Source organism: Nycticebus coucang, chromosome 6, assembly GCF_027406575.1.
Source record: "Nycticebus coucang isolate mNycCou1 chromosome 6, mNycCou1.pri, whole genome shotgun sequence".
Taxonomy (NCBI): Eukaryota; Metazoa; Chordata; class Mammalia; order Primates; family Lorisidae; genus Nycticebus; species Nycticebus coucang.
Window position 1 is genome coordinate 128,204,996 of NC_069785.1, and position 15,677 is coordinate 128,220,672.

The 15,677-nt window shown below is 38.4% G+C and overlaps 2 protein-coding genes across 2 annotated transcripts; both read right to left on the reverse strand.

Annotated features, from left to right (window-relative positions):
- Nucleotides 1-7,453: 7,453 nt before the first annotated feature.
- Nucleotides 7,454-8,425, reverse strand: LOC128588863 (olfactory receptor 10S1). Its single transcript, XM_053595623.1, has one exon. It carries the CDS (start codon nt 8,423-8,425, stop codon nt 7,454-7,456), a length of 972 nt encoding a protein of 323 aa, XP_053451598.1.
- A 5,526-nt stretch (nt 8,426-13,951) lies between these two features.
- LOC128588864 (olfactory receptor 10G6) lies at nt 13,952-14,941 on the reverse strand. Its single transcript, XM_053595624.1, has one exon. The coding sequence runs from the start codon at nt 14,888-14,890 to the stop codon at nt 13,952-13,954; it is 939 nt and encodes a 312-aa protein (XP_053451599.1). The 5' UTR covers nt 14,891-14,941.
- Nucleotides 14,942-15,677: the final 736 nt, after the last annotated feature.

Below are 15,677 nucleotides of genomic sequence, written 5' to 3' on the forward strand. Positions count from 1 at the left end.
TTAATGAAGTTACCCTGTCTGGGCTGCTTCTGGGGCTCCTTTAATCTTTGGTGGTCTTGATAAGGAGCTGCAGGAATGGCCCACTTGCATGCTTTACCCTGAATTAGAGGGCCCACAAAGAGATCAGCCTTTCAAAGGTTGATCAATATTCTACTGTGGGTATATACCATATTTTGCTTATACCCATATTTTAATGGACATTTATGTTGCTTCCACGTCTTGACTTTTCTGAATAGTGCTGCAATGCACACCAGAGTGCAGATATGTGTACCTCTTTGAGATTCTGATTTCAATTCTTTTGGATATATACCCAGAAGTGGGATTTCTGGTTCATAATGGTATAACGTTTTTTTCAACATCCTTGTCAACTTATCTTTTGAGTTTTAGAATTATTTTCTATTTGTCAATTATTTCCTTTGTTGTTTAGAGGCTTCTTAGTTTGCTGTAGTCCCATTTATCCATTTTTTGGTTTTGTTTTTATTGTTCATGCTTTTAGGGTATAGCCAAGAAATCATTGCCAAGTGAAATTTTAAGAAGATTTCCCCTTGTATTTTAATCTAGAACTTTTAAATCCTTAGGTATCATTTTCAGGTCTTTAATCTAGTAGGTGTTAATTCTAGTGTGTGGTGTAAGATAAAGGTATAATTTCATTTTTTCCCATACGGATATCCAATTTCTCACAACACCATTTATTGAGGAGACTATCTTTGTCGCCTTTGTGAATTCTTGGCATTTTTACTAAAGATCAGTTGATCATACATAGATATATGTAGATTTATTTCTATCCTGTCTATACTGTTCATTGCTCCACATGTCCATTTTTATACTATTAGCATACTGTTTTGATTGCTATAGCTTTGTAATATGTTTTGAAATCAGGGTAATGACTCTGCTTGAGACAGAGTTTGACTTTGTTGCCCTGGGTAGAGTGCCGTGGCATCGTAGCTCACAGCAACCTCAAACTCTTGGGCTCGAGTGATCCTCTTGCCTCAGCCTCCCAAGTAGCTGGGAGTACTAGCACCTGCAATAATGTCTGGCTAATTTTTTTTTTTAGAGGTGGGGTCTTGCTCTTGCTCAGTATGGTCTTGACCTCCTGAGCTCAGGCAATTCACTCACCTTGGCCTCTCAAAGTGCTAGGATTTTAGGTATGAGCCACTGTGCTCGGCGTATTGTTTTTTTTTCTTTGCTCAAGATTTCTTTGACCATTCAGTGTCTTTTGTGATCCCATGTGAATTTTAGAATTTTTTAAAAATTTCGTACAAGATGCCATTGCCATTTTGATAGGGATTGCATTGAATATATGATTGGTTTCAGTAGTATGGGCATTTTAACAATATTTATTCTCCAAGTTATAAAAATGGGATATCTTTCCATTTATTTGTCTCTAATTTCTTTCATTAGTGTATTCTAGTATTCATTGTGCAAGTCTTCCATCTCCTTGGTTAAGTTTATTCCTAAGTGTTTTATTCTTTTTGCTCCTATTGTAAATGAGATTGTTTTCTTACTATTTTTAGACAGTTCACTATTAGTGTGTAAAAATATACAACTGATTTTTGCATGTCGATTTTGCATCTTACAACTTAGTTTATTAGTCCCTATAGGTTTTTCTTTTAGCTCTTGCAAAGATATTTTTGTGTGTTGATAGTTATTTAAATTGATGTTTTTGTATTAGGAAAAATGCTGGGAACTCTCATTCTGCCACTTCGATGAATTCTTTTGCATCATTTGTTACACCTGCCTGTAAACCTATAGTTATCAAAAATAAAAGTTTAGTAATAAGTGAATGTAAAATTGGGGCTTTTCCAGAAAAAATAAAGTCAAAGGAATTAATCACTAGCTCACTTGCAGTGTAGTGTTTCCAGGAACTTCTTCAAGACACTGGAAAATAATACTAGATTGAAAGCTTTGCGACACGAAAGGAGAATGGGTACCAGAAATAACTACTGGGATAAATGTAAAGCCATTTTCATACTACTTAATCTCTTCTAAAAAATAATAACCTACTCAGACCAAAAAATAATTATAATTTGCCTTGTGAAGTTTTTTTTTTGTTTGTTTTTGTTTTTTTTGGTAGAGACAGAGTCTCACTTTATTGCCCTCAGTAGAGTGCCAGGGCATCACACAGCTCACAGCAAAGTCCACTCCTGGGCTTAGGTGATTCTCTTGCCTCAGTCTCCCAAGTAGCTGGGATTACAGGCGCCCACCACAACACCCAGCTATTTTTTTGTTGCGGTTCGGCCGAGGCCAGGTTTGAACCTGCCACCCTCGGTATATAGGGCTGGTGCCCTACTCACTGAGCCACAGGCACCGCCCACCTTGTGGAGTTTTTAACTGGTATATAAGTAAAAGTAGAATATATGGAAATAATCACACTTATGATTTTTGTCAAGTATTTAAGAAAAGAAATAATGCCAATTACAGAAAATCGAAGGACCTAGAGTACTTACCATCTCAGTTTAAGAGAATAGCATTATTTTGCTAACAAAAGTACATAAAAACATTGCAATAAATAAAATCTACAAACCAATGTTTCTTAAGAATATATGTACAAAAACAATTAACAAATGTTTAACATATCAAATTCAACGATAAATAAAAAGATAATTATTTCAGGAATGTAGTGGGTTTAACATTGAAAACCAAACATTATAGCTCATTATAGTAACAGACTACATACAAAAAAGAAAAAATGTATGACTATCTTGGTAGATAAAGAAGAAGCAACAGACAATATCAAGCATCCATTCCTAATAAAAATGCACAACAAATTGGAATAAAAGGAGACTTCCTCAACCTGATAAAGGACATCTATGAAAATCCCACAGCTAGCATCATGATAACCTAAGGTAACCTCATGAGAACCTAAATGCTTTCCCTTTAAGATCAAGAACAAGGCAAAGATGGGAGATATTGTTTTGGAGAAGATGTTACAGTCACCTTTGGAAAATACAATCTATTCCAATATTTTAGAGTTTGGTAAATTTATATATAAAATAGAAAATTATTTACATTCAAGGACTTTTATTCAAAGATTAGTAGTCCTTGTCTCAAAGAAAACTTCTTTTGAATCAAGTGTGATAAACTGGTTCGGGAACATTTGACTCCAGAATTCCTGGGCAAACATTACCTCATCCATCATAGCTTCTCTACCGCCTGTGCTCTCCTGGTTTTAGTCTTCAAACATTTACTCTAATTTACATAGCAGAATTGTTAGCAATAATTTAAATGAGAAGCAGATGTAAGTGTGCCAGAAAACATCCTAGTAACAGTATAGTTTTGAAGAAATGCTATTTTATTAAACATTATTGCTGCCAGGGAGATTAGAGACAATTACTGTTTTACAGATCTTTATATAATTTTAAAAATAGGCTGAAATTGGGCAATGCCTGTGGCTCAAAGGAGTAGGGTGTTGGCCCCATATGCCAGAGGTGGCAGGTTCAAACCCAGCCCTGGCAAAAAACTGCAAAAAAAAAAAAAAAATAGGCTGAAATTACAAATCATTTGTATGTTCATTACTTACATGCAACTGCTACTGTGAAAGTCCTTCATTACCTGAGGGCATTTAGTCTACTTGACTACATGCATAATTCCTTTTGTACCCTCCACCTTCAAGAGTATTGGTGAACTTGCCTCAGAAACTTCCTTGCATAGAATGACCAATAGTAAGAATGCTGAGTCATTCTTGTGGCATGTTCTTCCCTGTAAATTATCGTGTGCAAATAACCTTTATTTCCTATTTGACACATATTCATCATAAGGAAAATATCAGTTCTATATGTAGTTGTCCTCTTTTTGTAGAATTTTTCCCATTTTAATTAAGACTAGTTAATTCTCTGGTCCCCTTTCCCTTCATATTTCAAGTAAACCTATAATATGTACATGAATGTACTGTATACACACCAAATCTCCTAACTCTGAAATTCAAACCCAAAGATAGGAATATCTGACTGAAGAAAAACAACTGGGAGTAGCAATTTCTTTTTCCCCTACTGGGTACAAAATGAACATTCCTTCTTGACAAGTTTATTGTGAAGAATATATATGTGTTTTGTTTTATTTCCAGATCCTGCACTTAACAAATATTTTACTAGTGTTTTTTTAAACTTGGAACACAAGAATTATAAGGGGTATTGGCTCTTCAAGTTCTCCCAATGTAGTTATGCACATAAAACGTTTATTTTTTATTTTTTAGGCTGGGGCTGTGTTTGAACCCACCACCTCTGGTATATGGGGCCAGCGCCCTACTCCTTGAGCCACAGGAGCTGCCCAACACATGAAACATTTAATAACAATATAAGACAGGTTATGAAGGTCTATAATCAATGAGCCAATGGGATGCTTAATCCATGATGCTCAAGAAATAGGAAGATGGAGGAGTAGATTTCAAGAGAGGGAATGATTCTGACTGGATAGAAATGACTGTTAAGGCCAAAGTTGAGGAGAAGAGAAAAATATTACAGGAACTTTGTAGTCACAATCTTCTTGTGTAATTTATCCTTTCATTTCCGAAGGCAGCCATTTGATGAGATTGAGGACTGGTAGGACAAGATCATAGCTGATTTCAGCACCACCTCCCATTCTATATTTGACTCTCCGTATAGGAGATCTGACATTGAATTTTACAAACTCATTCTAGGAAAAGTGCTACCTACCTCATTGCTGAATCATCACTACCATCACCTTCAAAATACTCCCCTTGGGAAGCGATGCACTGACACCAGCACCTGGTCCACCCTTCAAAGCAATTTTGGAACTCTTTCTGGAATGGCCATCAGAGTTGTCATACACACACAAAAACACACACAACAATAATGAAGACACCACTACACATCAACATAAACACAGCTGTAAGACACTAATATACCAAGGTTATAAAACCGTACTGAGTTGTTTTTTGTGTACAGTGCTGCCGATGTAAGTGCAGGGTAGCAAGTTCATGAACTTAATTGTCATAACTTTTTGTATGAGGACAGCTCTGATGGTCGTTCTAGAAAGAGTTCCAAAATTGCTTTGAAAGGTGGACTAGATGCTGGCATCAGTGCATAGTTTCCCAAGGGGAATGCTTTCAAGGTGACTGTCATGATACTCAGCAATGAGGTACATAGCTTTATTTCTAGGATGAATTTTCAGAACTTAATTGTCAGATCTCTGTATTCTACCTGTACTTTAAATCTACTTTTATGGGAATGATGAGTTGGTCAGAATTACTTCTGGCATTCCTACAGATACATCAATAACTCTGAGATAGTAGGACAAGGGAGAATAACTTTGAATTCTGGATGAATGCCGCATTTTTGCTGCATTTCTCTCTCTTTTTTTCTAGGTATTTTTCCATTCCAGAAATGCTAGGTTCAGATCCTGTATTTACAGAAGAATAGGCACTATTCATAGATCAGGGAATCCTTATTTCAAGGAGGGCCTTTTTTTGATTAAAAGCCTAGAATGATTTTGAGACCTCTAATATTATTGAGTAAGCAATAAGGATGGGATTTGATATCTGTAAGGTATTATTGTACAAGCCAAATACATAGTCTTCAAAGCCATACACGATTGAGTTAAATCTTGGCTTCAACTATTATTATTGGCATGGTCTTATAAAAGTTACTTGACCTCTCTTATCTTCATTCTTTCATCTGCATAACATAAATAAACATGTTTCCTTAAGGCTTAGGTGCCAGCCACATACATCGGAGGTGGCTGGTTCAAATCCAGCCAGGGCCTGTCAAACAACAATGACAACTATAAACAAACAAAAAAAAAGCCAGGCATTGTGGCAGGAGCCTGTAATCCCAGCTACTTAGGAGGCTGAGGCAAGAGAATTGTTTCAGCCCAAGAGTTTGAAGTTGCTGTGAGCTATGATGCCACAGCCCTCTACCTAAGGCGACATAGTGTGACTCTGTCTCAAAAAATATATATATTTCCTTGAAATATAGATCTCAAGAGGATTGATATAGTGCTGTGCAGATATGTACATCAAAAATGATTGTAGTTACTATTCCCATTCTTTCAGTTTTCCCCATTTAAAACACGTCTAATTGTATAAAATGTCTCTTCATCCTTAATGTCATCACCCAAGTATGACAAAATTTTTTTCTCTTATATCTAGAACACTATTATAGTTTTTAACTACTACCTCTCTTTTCTCCTTTATCCCATGGTTTAGCATTTAAAACAGTGGCTTCTCATGATAAAGATATTTCTATAGAGGGTGAAGAAAAGGAGAAATAAATAGGTAGGTTACTTAGAGCATAATCTAAATTCTTTTGTTTGGCATTTAAGGCAAGGCCCTCTTCGGTCCACAGAGTAGTTGGGATCATTCACTCATTTTCTTAACACAGCATGACTCTTCCTACTTATATGGCAAGCTACTTCAACTACAACTCTGAACTATGTTTTATCACTTTGACGTTTAGAATGTCCATTGTTTTGTGGTTGCTCTATAAACGCTTATTCAATGAAGATATTAAATACTTGTCAGATTTATTAAGTATAGAGTATAATATCTTAACTCAATAATTAAGTAAACAAGATGAGGTTTATATTAACCAGTGTGATGTAAATGCTCCTAATGCTATATGAAATCAACACATTGTACCCAAACATGCATTAATGTATACATGATCTATGTGTTTAGGATTTAATAAAAAAAAACTTGCCAATCCTTCAGACAGTTGGAAGCTTTACCAAAGCATCTATTTAACACCATGTACTTAAAATAATTATCTCATTTAGTCCTCCTAAAACTCTACAAAGTAGGTATTCTTAATCTTACTGTTAAGAGAGGAGAGTAAAACTCCAGGTATAAAATTTGTACAAAACTCTACAATCAATGGCTGGTTTGATCAGCATCAGGTTACTAGTGGGTCCAACTGGCTCCAAACTCATGTTATTTCTACTACTCATATGGCCTTAGCTATGTGCTACTGTGAGTGGAATAATGATGACACTTTCTAAGTAATCTTAGGCAAGTCACTTTTCTCCTTGTGCTCGTATTTTAGTATTCTAAAACATGTGGTTTCTTCTCTGAGAGATATGTGTATAAAGGTTCATCATATCGCTTGCTCCTTCCATTTTTGTTTTCAGTATTCTTACGATATTCTTTAGTAATATTCTTTTATTATTCTTTAGTCATAAAGATTTAACAAAATTATTTCATAAAAAGATTACAAAAATCACTTAGTAAAATTAATGAGGATATGAATAGCCTTTCACATACCTCCGAGCCATAGAACTTAGATTTTGGAGATGCTCTGGATATTACTTAATCCAGCCAATTCATTTTATGGATGAAAAAATTTGTGACCCGGACACTGAAGCAGGCAGGGGTAGGGTGGGAAGTTTGTGGCCGAGCTGCAACTCACTTGTTCCGATTTCCACTTGAACGATTTTCCCTCCTCATATAGTGATGTGAATAATTGCTTTGCCTGCAGGCGAATCAAGAGGGTGACCCAGGTTAGGGTGGTGGGCTGCCTACCTGAGATTCTCGGGGACTAAGGCACCAAAGCCTCCGCAGGGCCCGCTTCACCTCCTTGTTTCGCAGAGTGTAAATGAAAGGGTTGAGCATGGGAGTGATGATTGTGTAGAAGACGGCAGGGGCCCCAGCTCCTGCCCCACCGGAGCGAGGCTGCAGGTAGATAGAGACAGGCGGCAGGTAGTACAGGGACACCAAGGTCAGGTGCGCGGTGCAGGTGGAGAAGGTCCGCCGCCGGCCCTCCACCGTGCGGATGCGCAGCACAGCCTTGGCGATGAAGACGTAGGATACCAAGATGAGGATCAGGCAGCCTGCAGCCACTATGCCGATGTTGGTGAGCGTGACGAGCTCGTTAATGGTGGTGTCTGCACAGGCCAGCTTCAGCACAGGCGGGATGTCACAGAAGAAGTAGGCGATGTGGTGAGGCCCGCAGTAGAGCAGGTGGAAGGTGAGGGAGGTGTGGATTGCAGAGTGCATGGCACCTGTGGCCCAGGTGACTCCAGCCAGCCCTGCACACCTACGACGGTTCATGGCCACTGGGTAGTGCAGGGGTCGGCAGATGGCCAGGTAGCGGTCATAAGCCATGACCGTGTACAGGAAGCACTCGGTGCTGGCCAGGAAGTGGAAGTTGTAGAGCTGGACAGCGCAGCCCTCGAAGGAGATCACCTTCCCATCGGGAGTCAACAGCCCAGCCATGACCTTGGGCACCGTCACCGTAGACAAACATGCATCCAGGAAGGACAGGTGCCCCAGGAAGTGGTACATGGGGGATCGGAGGTGAGGGTCAGAGCCCACAGTTAGGAGAATGAGGAGATTCCCAGCCACTGTGACGGTGTAGATGAGGAGAAAGAGGAGAAAAAAGAGGGCAGGGTGTTCAGCTGTGTACAGCAGACCCTCCAGGAAGAAGTGGCTCACCACCGTCTGGTTGGGGTTCTCTGTCCCCCTGCGGGACATCCCCCTTGCCACACAACAAATGTTATTTGAAGAAATGCAAAATAATATGGATTATAAACGCTGTTCTCAATGATTATATATTTTTTGCTCGCATTCTAGAATTGTGATGCTTCTGGTCGTCCCCATTTACTCTGCCCTGCTGCAGATATGGACAAGCAGGGTCGTTATGCTGTGTGTCAGCATCCCATCTTGGGGTAAGTCTTGCCTGCAGTTTGGGTGTTATTACATCAGCCAGAAACACAGCAGCCCCACCCACCTTACCCCCAGAGGGAGTGCTCTAGAATTTCAGCTACCCACCACCCTCAGGTGTATGATAGTGAAGCCCTGGAGAGTAAAATAATTCACCAGGACAATTTGTTCAGAACATTTCATTTTCTTCCTGTAAAACTTTGTTTTAAACCTTTGGGAATTTTTTGCTCTTCTTTTTTTTTGTTGTTGTTGTTGAGATTTTTCCACTGGTCCATAATAAAATTTTAAGAATTCTTTGATTTTTTTCCCCTATTTTTTTTTCAACCTACTAAACTAATTAGATGTTGCATTAGGTGAAAATTTTCTTTAAACTGCTTTTTCCTCTTCTATTGTCGCTTCAATTTCTATAGATTTGCCTAACTCTACCTCTGCATATTTTATACCTAGACTCTCACACGGGCATTTTATGTCCTATCTGTTACATACTCCCTAATAAATAAAAAGATTCTGTATTCCACTGCTTTGTCAGTTTTCTTAACATGACACATTTAATCTCTTTTTTTTTTAACTGTTACTGTCGGAGACATAAAGTATATTTTTGTCTGACATTTAAAATTATCTATAAATTGTTTTCATTATCATAAAAAACTTTATCTCCTGCAATTCCCTAAAAACTCCTTTTATCCAGACTGCTGCTTGTCCCATCTTCTTAGTTTTCCATACCCACTCCCTGAGCTCATCATGGCAATTCATTTTGAATAGAAGACCTTTAATCTCTACTTTCTCGAATCTATTTTTGATGGTTGAGTTTGAACGTTAATTCTTTTAGGAGCCATTTGTAAATATTTTCTCTAATACTGATTCACTAATTTCTGAAACTTAATGGCATGTATGATAATTATTAATAAGTATCAGAGCATGTACTACTGTGTAGTGTTTCAATGAACTATGTACACATGTCATGTCCCTAAGAGGAACAAAAGGGAAAAAAATCTAAACTTTTCGTAACATTTGGGGGATAGAACAGTAGAAATAGCAAGAAGTCAAGTTTATTTGAACACCTATAAACTTAATTTATTTATTTTGTTGTTGTTGTAGTTGTCATTGCTGTTTGGCAGGCCAGGGCCGGGTTTGAACCCTCCACCACTGGTGCATGTGGCTGGCGCCCTAACCGCTGAACTACAGGTGCTGCCACTTTTTAAACCCATGTTTCCCACTTATTATTCGAAAGATATGAATCATGGTATTTGATTTCTCTGTTTCTTCATTTCTCAAATTTAAAATAGGGATATTATCATTGGTGCTACATTTAATGTAGTTACTATTATTTCCCAGCTGATAGAGCAGTGCATGTGGAACCTTAAATTTCTTTATATTCAATAATTTATTCAATGTAATGACATTTCCTATGATGTTCCTGAGAAAAAATTATGAAACTTTAGAAGAAGTTCAACAAAGAAGCAATCCCTACTTGGAAAGAGTGTTCCAATGTTGGCTTAATCAATATATTATACTGTTATTTACATCAGTTGTATATGTATTTCCAATATTGCAACCAACCATGTTCAGATTTTCTTTTTCATACCTTTCTAGAAAGGGTATGATAAAAACGAAGAGTAACACGTATTATTGGATGGGGAGAAACTGAAACTCCCAGACATTGCTAATGAAAGTGTAGAATGGACAGCCTAATCTGGAAAATAGTTTGATAGTCTTTTAGTTTGAAAATTTAAAGATGAATTTACCATATGACCCAGCATTCCTACTTCTAGCAATCTATACAAGACAAATGAAAACTTATGTGCATACAAACACTTCATATGAATGTTTATAGTAGAATACTGCACAGTGGCCAAAGCCTGGAAACAGACATTTTCTTGATCCTTGGCTAATGAATGGATTAAAAAAAAAAAAAGGGTATATCCATGCAACAGAGCATCGTTCATCAATAAGAGAGGACAAAATACTAATAATAGTTTATACCTGCTCATCAATGACCTTTGCTAACTAGGGAAAATATTCATCCAAAACTTCCTAATGAAGAAGTGTTTTGGAAAAAGATAGCTTTTTGCAAAATGCTTGGATTTTTTTTTCCACATATCATACATAAATCTAGTTTTACCTTGCAAAGAAATATTCAAGTCACTTTTATTTGACATGATATCGCACAAAAATGCTGCATCCCTATAGAAATCTTCTTTCAATGATTCATATTGCTGATTCGGTTATTCATAAAATTTAACTATCTGTTCTCACATAGATAAAATTTTGGCTATCACCTGTCCCTGTGGTAGTTATTGCTCTTTAGAATGATATGGAGAATCCACACTGAATACCGCATTCTTCATCCCTTCATCTTTTGCATGTTATGAAACTGATGATGCCATATTGCATTTGAACGAATGTAGTTAACAATATTTATAACTTTTTGCAAAGTATCACTTAAAATAGTAGCTTTAGTACAGAGATTTTGCTGATGCAGGATACAATGAAAAGAAATGAGACCATCCGAATCTATTAATTCTTTTTTTGATCTGTGCAATAAACCCTTCATGTTTTCCTGTCATGGAAGGTGCACTGTCTACGTACACTCACTAAATTTACCAAATTCAGTCCAACTTCATGATATTTATCTTCAGTGAGTAACTATCTGTATCAAAGAAAATCTTCTGTTATGACCAAAATGAGGTATAAAACTTGCACCTACCAGTGGTATCAGTTGAGTCATCCAAAGTGATAGAATAATATATGAAGTAGAACCTCGTTAGTTGACCATTTCCCTGCCTTGACCACCTTCTTAAGTGGACCCAATTTTCATACATGGGACATGCACTACATGGATAAAGGCCTAGTTCCTTATGTTGACTACCCCCATATGTTGACCACTTTGTTACAGTCCTTTGGGTGGTCAACTTATAGAGGTTCTACTGTATATGCTTTCCTTTTAATGTATCGCATGAAGTTGTTCTGTTAAGTTGAAAACTAGTTCATGTTGCTGATCAGTCATGATTCTTGAAAGAGGAAGTTGTTCTTACTTTGAAATGTTATCAGAGTCTAAATATCCCACAACCTTGATAGTGAATTCTTTCACAATTTCTAACCCATTGAATTGTTTCCCTTCCTCCACCCCCTGAATATATAAGCTACTTTATAAGTTGCTTCAGTGGCATTATTTCCAGGTCTTATTGCTGCCTTGAAAGAATTGCCTTTGCTTTTGATTTTCGTCTTTTAATTTCTGCAATACAGCCTTTTATGCCTCTCCCAGTAATTTAAAATATTTGTGATCTTTATGAGTGTCATGATGAGCATTGAATTTGTTTAATATTGACATTGCAGTATCACAAAGCAAGCAAACCATCTCATCTTTAGCAGAAACAAGATAAGATGGCAATTCCCAATACTAATTAAAAATCTGTTTTCTTCCTTCAGTGTTCTTTTGGTCTTCTTTGATATGAGGAACTATTAAGCAGACAGAATTAAAAAATACTGTCAAACTTTGCCACTATTCACAAATTCCACTTCAAACAGAAACACAGTGCACCATTGTCAAAAGCTGACAAAGATCGTCTTACTTGAGTGCTATAAACTTTCGCCAACCAGCGTAGTGTGGTATTGACACCAGTCATGCAGGGGTTTTTAGAACTAAATCATAAGCTTAGTGTGATTAATCGCTTAATAATGTTCTAATAGTGCTAACCCATCTGGGAGGATTATTTCATAAAAACTTATTTCATTTTTTGGTATTTTTAAAAAATAAATGTATAAAGTATGAACGAAATAGTATTAATAAAAATAAAAGAATTTATTCTGTAAAATTTGGAGTCAGTCAAAAGGACATCCCTAATGACCTAGCAGGCCACATGTGCCATTATAGCTGTAGTTTCCCCACCTCTGGACTAGATTTTACAAGAACTTTAAACCACAGATTATCTTATCTTTCCTTGGAATTCAGATTTATAAATTATAGACCTAATGATTGCTCTCTCTCTGTCTTTCTCCCTCTTTCTTCTTTTCAATAATGATACTTATTATATACTGAGTTATCTAAATTATTTCTTATTTATTTTATAGTCATATAGAAAGTGACTATATATCTCATACATGAGCGCATTTTTTCATAGATTATAAACTCATTTGGTTTACATGACAATGTCACAGTTTGAGAGTTATACTGAATAAATTTTCCTGAGTTGATTTGGATTGCCTATTCATACTTATTTTGATGTTTAACTTTGCCATCTCTGCTATTACAATAAGGAAAGTCACTGACAACATACATTTCTTCTCACAAAGCTCCTGGTGCATAAAAATCAGTTCTCCTCAATTGGAGCTGTTTGGGAAACATAGTAATCCTTTTGGGCTGTATTTGCCCAGGTACTTTTGAAACATCAGCAAAAAAGCACCTCTAGCATCCAAGAGGTACTGAAAGTAAAAGACCCACATTTAGACACTGACAACATTCTAATAAGGACAGTCATTAGAATGGGCTTCAGGTCATTTTTATTTGTCTTCTTGCAACTGAGCATCATGCCTCATCCCACCCTGCCCAGAGCTACGTAACAGTCAGGAGAGTGTGGTAGCACATACATTTGTTCACCATCTCAGATGCTCTGCTTTATTAATATCCATGAAGGTAATATGGAGATCCAGTCGATGTTTGCAGTGCAAGAAATCTTATTCTTGTTCAATATACCTACATCCATGTTACCTAAGTGGATCCCTGTGTAAGTTCAAAAGACCAGATGTATGAAGGTCCTGGTGCAGTGCACATGTAATGACCCCCTCAAGTTCAAGTCCAAGGTCATATACCTTTTTTTTTTTTCAAGGTAAAAGGAAAGAGAAGAAATTTGGACAATCCACTTACTTCTTGATCTCCAGATTCCCTATAGTTACATGGGAATAATAATAATAACCTACCTCACATAGTATTTGTCAAGGTGAAAACAGATGGTTGGCTTGAAAGTTATTTAGAGCCTGTGAAGAGGTAGGCAGGTATCAGTGTAGGGATTAGAAGCAATAACATAGATGGCGATGGTTGCCACAGAGAAGCTGAGCTTTCATATGGACATTTTATGCATCTTGAATCTTTCCTTTAAGGTACCACCCTTGCTGAGTTGCTCTGATTTTCACTGGTGCTAACGGAAGACCTATGGAAAATCATGTTTGAGAGCAGGTTACGATGTGCATCTTTCCGAGTTTCCACTTTTCTACCTAGGGATCCTCTACTTTCTGTGTGAATCTTTCTTTTTCATACTAAGTTTTCTTAGTGTCCAGGCCTCAGTGTCCAGGCCTATCCCCTGCATTTAAGTGCCCCCTGCACGTCTGTGGGGGCTGGAGTCAGGGAGGCTGCACTTCCCCGCGGCCTCCCAGCCTCCGCAGTGCGGCCTTCATCTCTTTGTTACGCAGCGTGTAGATGATGGGGTTCAGCAAGGGAGTGATGACCGTGTAGAAGACAGCCACCACCCCATCCAGGGGCTCCTGTGAGCCAGGACGCAGGTAAATGAAGGTGCAGGGCACGTAGTACACGATGACCACGGTGAGGTGGGCGGCACAGGTGGAAAAGGCGTTGTGGCGCCCATCCGCCGACTGGATTCGAAGTATGGCTGCCACAATGTAACCATACGAAGTGAGGATGAGCACGAAGCAGGTGAGGGCCAGGAAGCCAATGTCCACAAAAGTGACCAGCTCATTGAGGGCAGTGTCAGCACAGGCGAGACGCAACATGGCAGGAATGTCACAGAAGAAGTAGTCCACCCTATTGGGGCCACAGAAGGGCAGCCGGAATATGAAACTGGTTTGGAAAATGGAGTGGATGGTCCCTCCCAGCCAGGTGCCTAAAGCCAGGGAGTTGCAAACTCTGCGAGTCATGATGGTAGCGTAGTGTAAAGGCTTACAAATGGCCAGGAAACGGTCGTAAGCCATCAGTGTGTAAAGGAAGCATTCTGTGCAGCCCAAGAAATGGAAAGAAAAAAGTTGGACTGCACAGCCCCCAAAGGAGATGACCCTACTATCCAAAAGAAAGCCAGCAAGCATCTTGGGGACGATTGCACAAGAAATGGTCATGTCCAAGAAGGAGAGGTGACATAGAAACCAGTACATGGGGCGGTGGAGCCGGGTGTCTGCTAGGACGGTGAGGATGATGAGCCCATTGCCGGACACAGTGAGGAGGAAGATGACCAGGAAGAGCAGGAAGAGCAGCGCCCCTAGTGGTGAAGGGTAGTGCAGGCCCACCAGGATGAAGTGGGACACCCAGGTCTGGTTTCCGCTGGGCATCATCTTGCTGTTCACATCTGCCAACAGTAGCAGAGGGAATGCTCAGTACCCCTCTGAAATCTCTAGGCATGGCCCCTCTGTTCTGTGTCATTCCCAAATACGGACAGGAAAGTGTCTTTCTCTCTCTCAATCTCTCTCTCTTCATCTCTCTTCTCTCTTCTCTTTCTCTCCCTCCCTCTCTCTCTCTCTTTCTTGTCCTGTGGCCCTTCCCTTCTCTCTCTCTTACTCTCTCTCCTTCCCTCTCTCTCTTTCCATTTCTCTCTCTTTCTCTCTTTATTATTCTCTCTTTTCTTCCTGCCAACTCCTGATTCTGAGATTCTGTTTCCCAGGAACAGATGTTTCCTCCAAGGTTAAATGTAACAGATTACATGTGTATAATTTAGGACAGTGAGGGAAGACGTATAATCACGTAAAATCTAAATTAACCAATAAAGAAATATCTATTCTGTGGTTTTCCTTCAGTTTGATCTCTGATCCATATACTAAAGAGTTAAGGACATCTTACTTATTTTCTAGGAAGATGAGAGTTGTAATTATTGTATTTCCTAATCTAAGTGTGCCCAAAAATTGGGCAGATCTTTAAAAATACTATCTGGGCTGTACCTTGAACCTAATATATTCAGAATCTCTGAAGGTTTAGCTAGAAATACCGATTTTCAAAAATTATCTATAAAAATTCACATGTTATTTAAAATCCCTCAGAACAGTGAAGCAGAATAAAATTCCAGCCCCAAGGCACCTGTTTGTCTTCTATTTTCTGTACATCTGGATAAGTATAGTCCAACTGTCC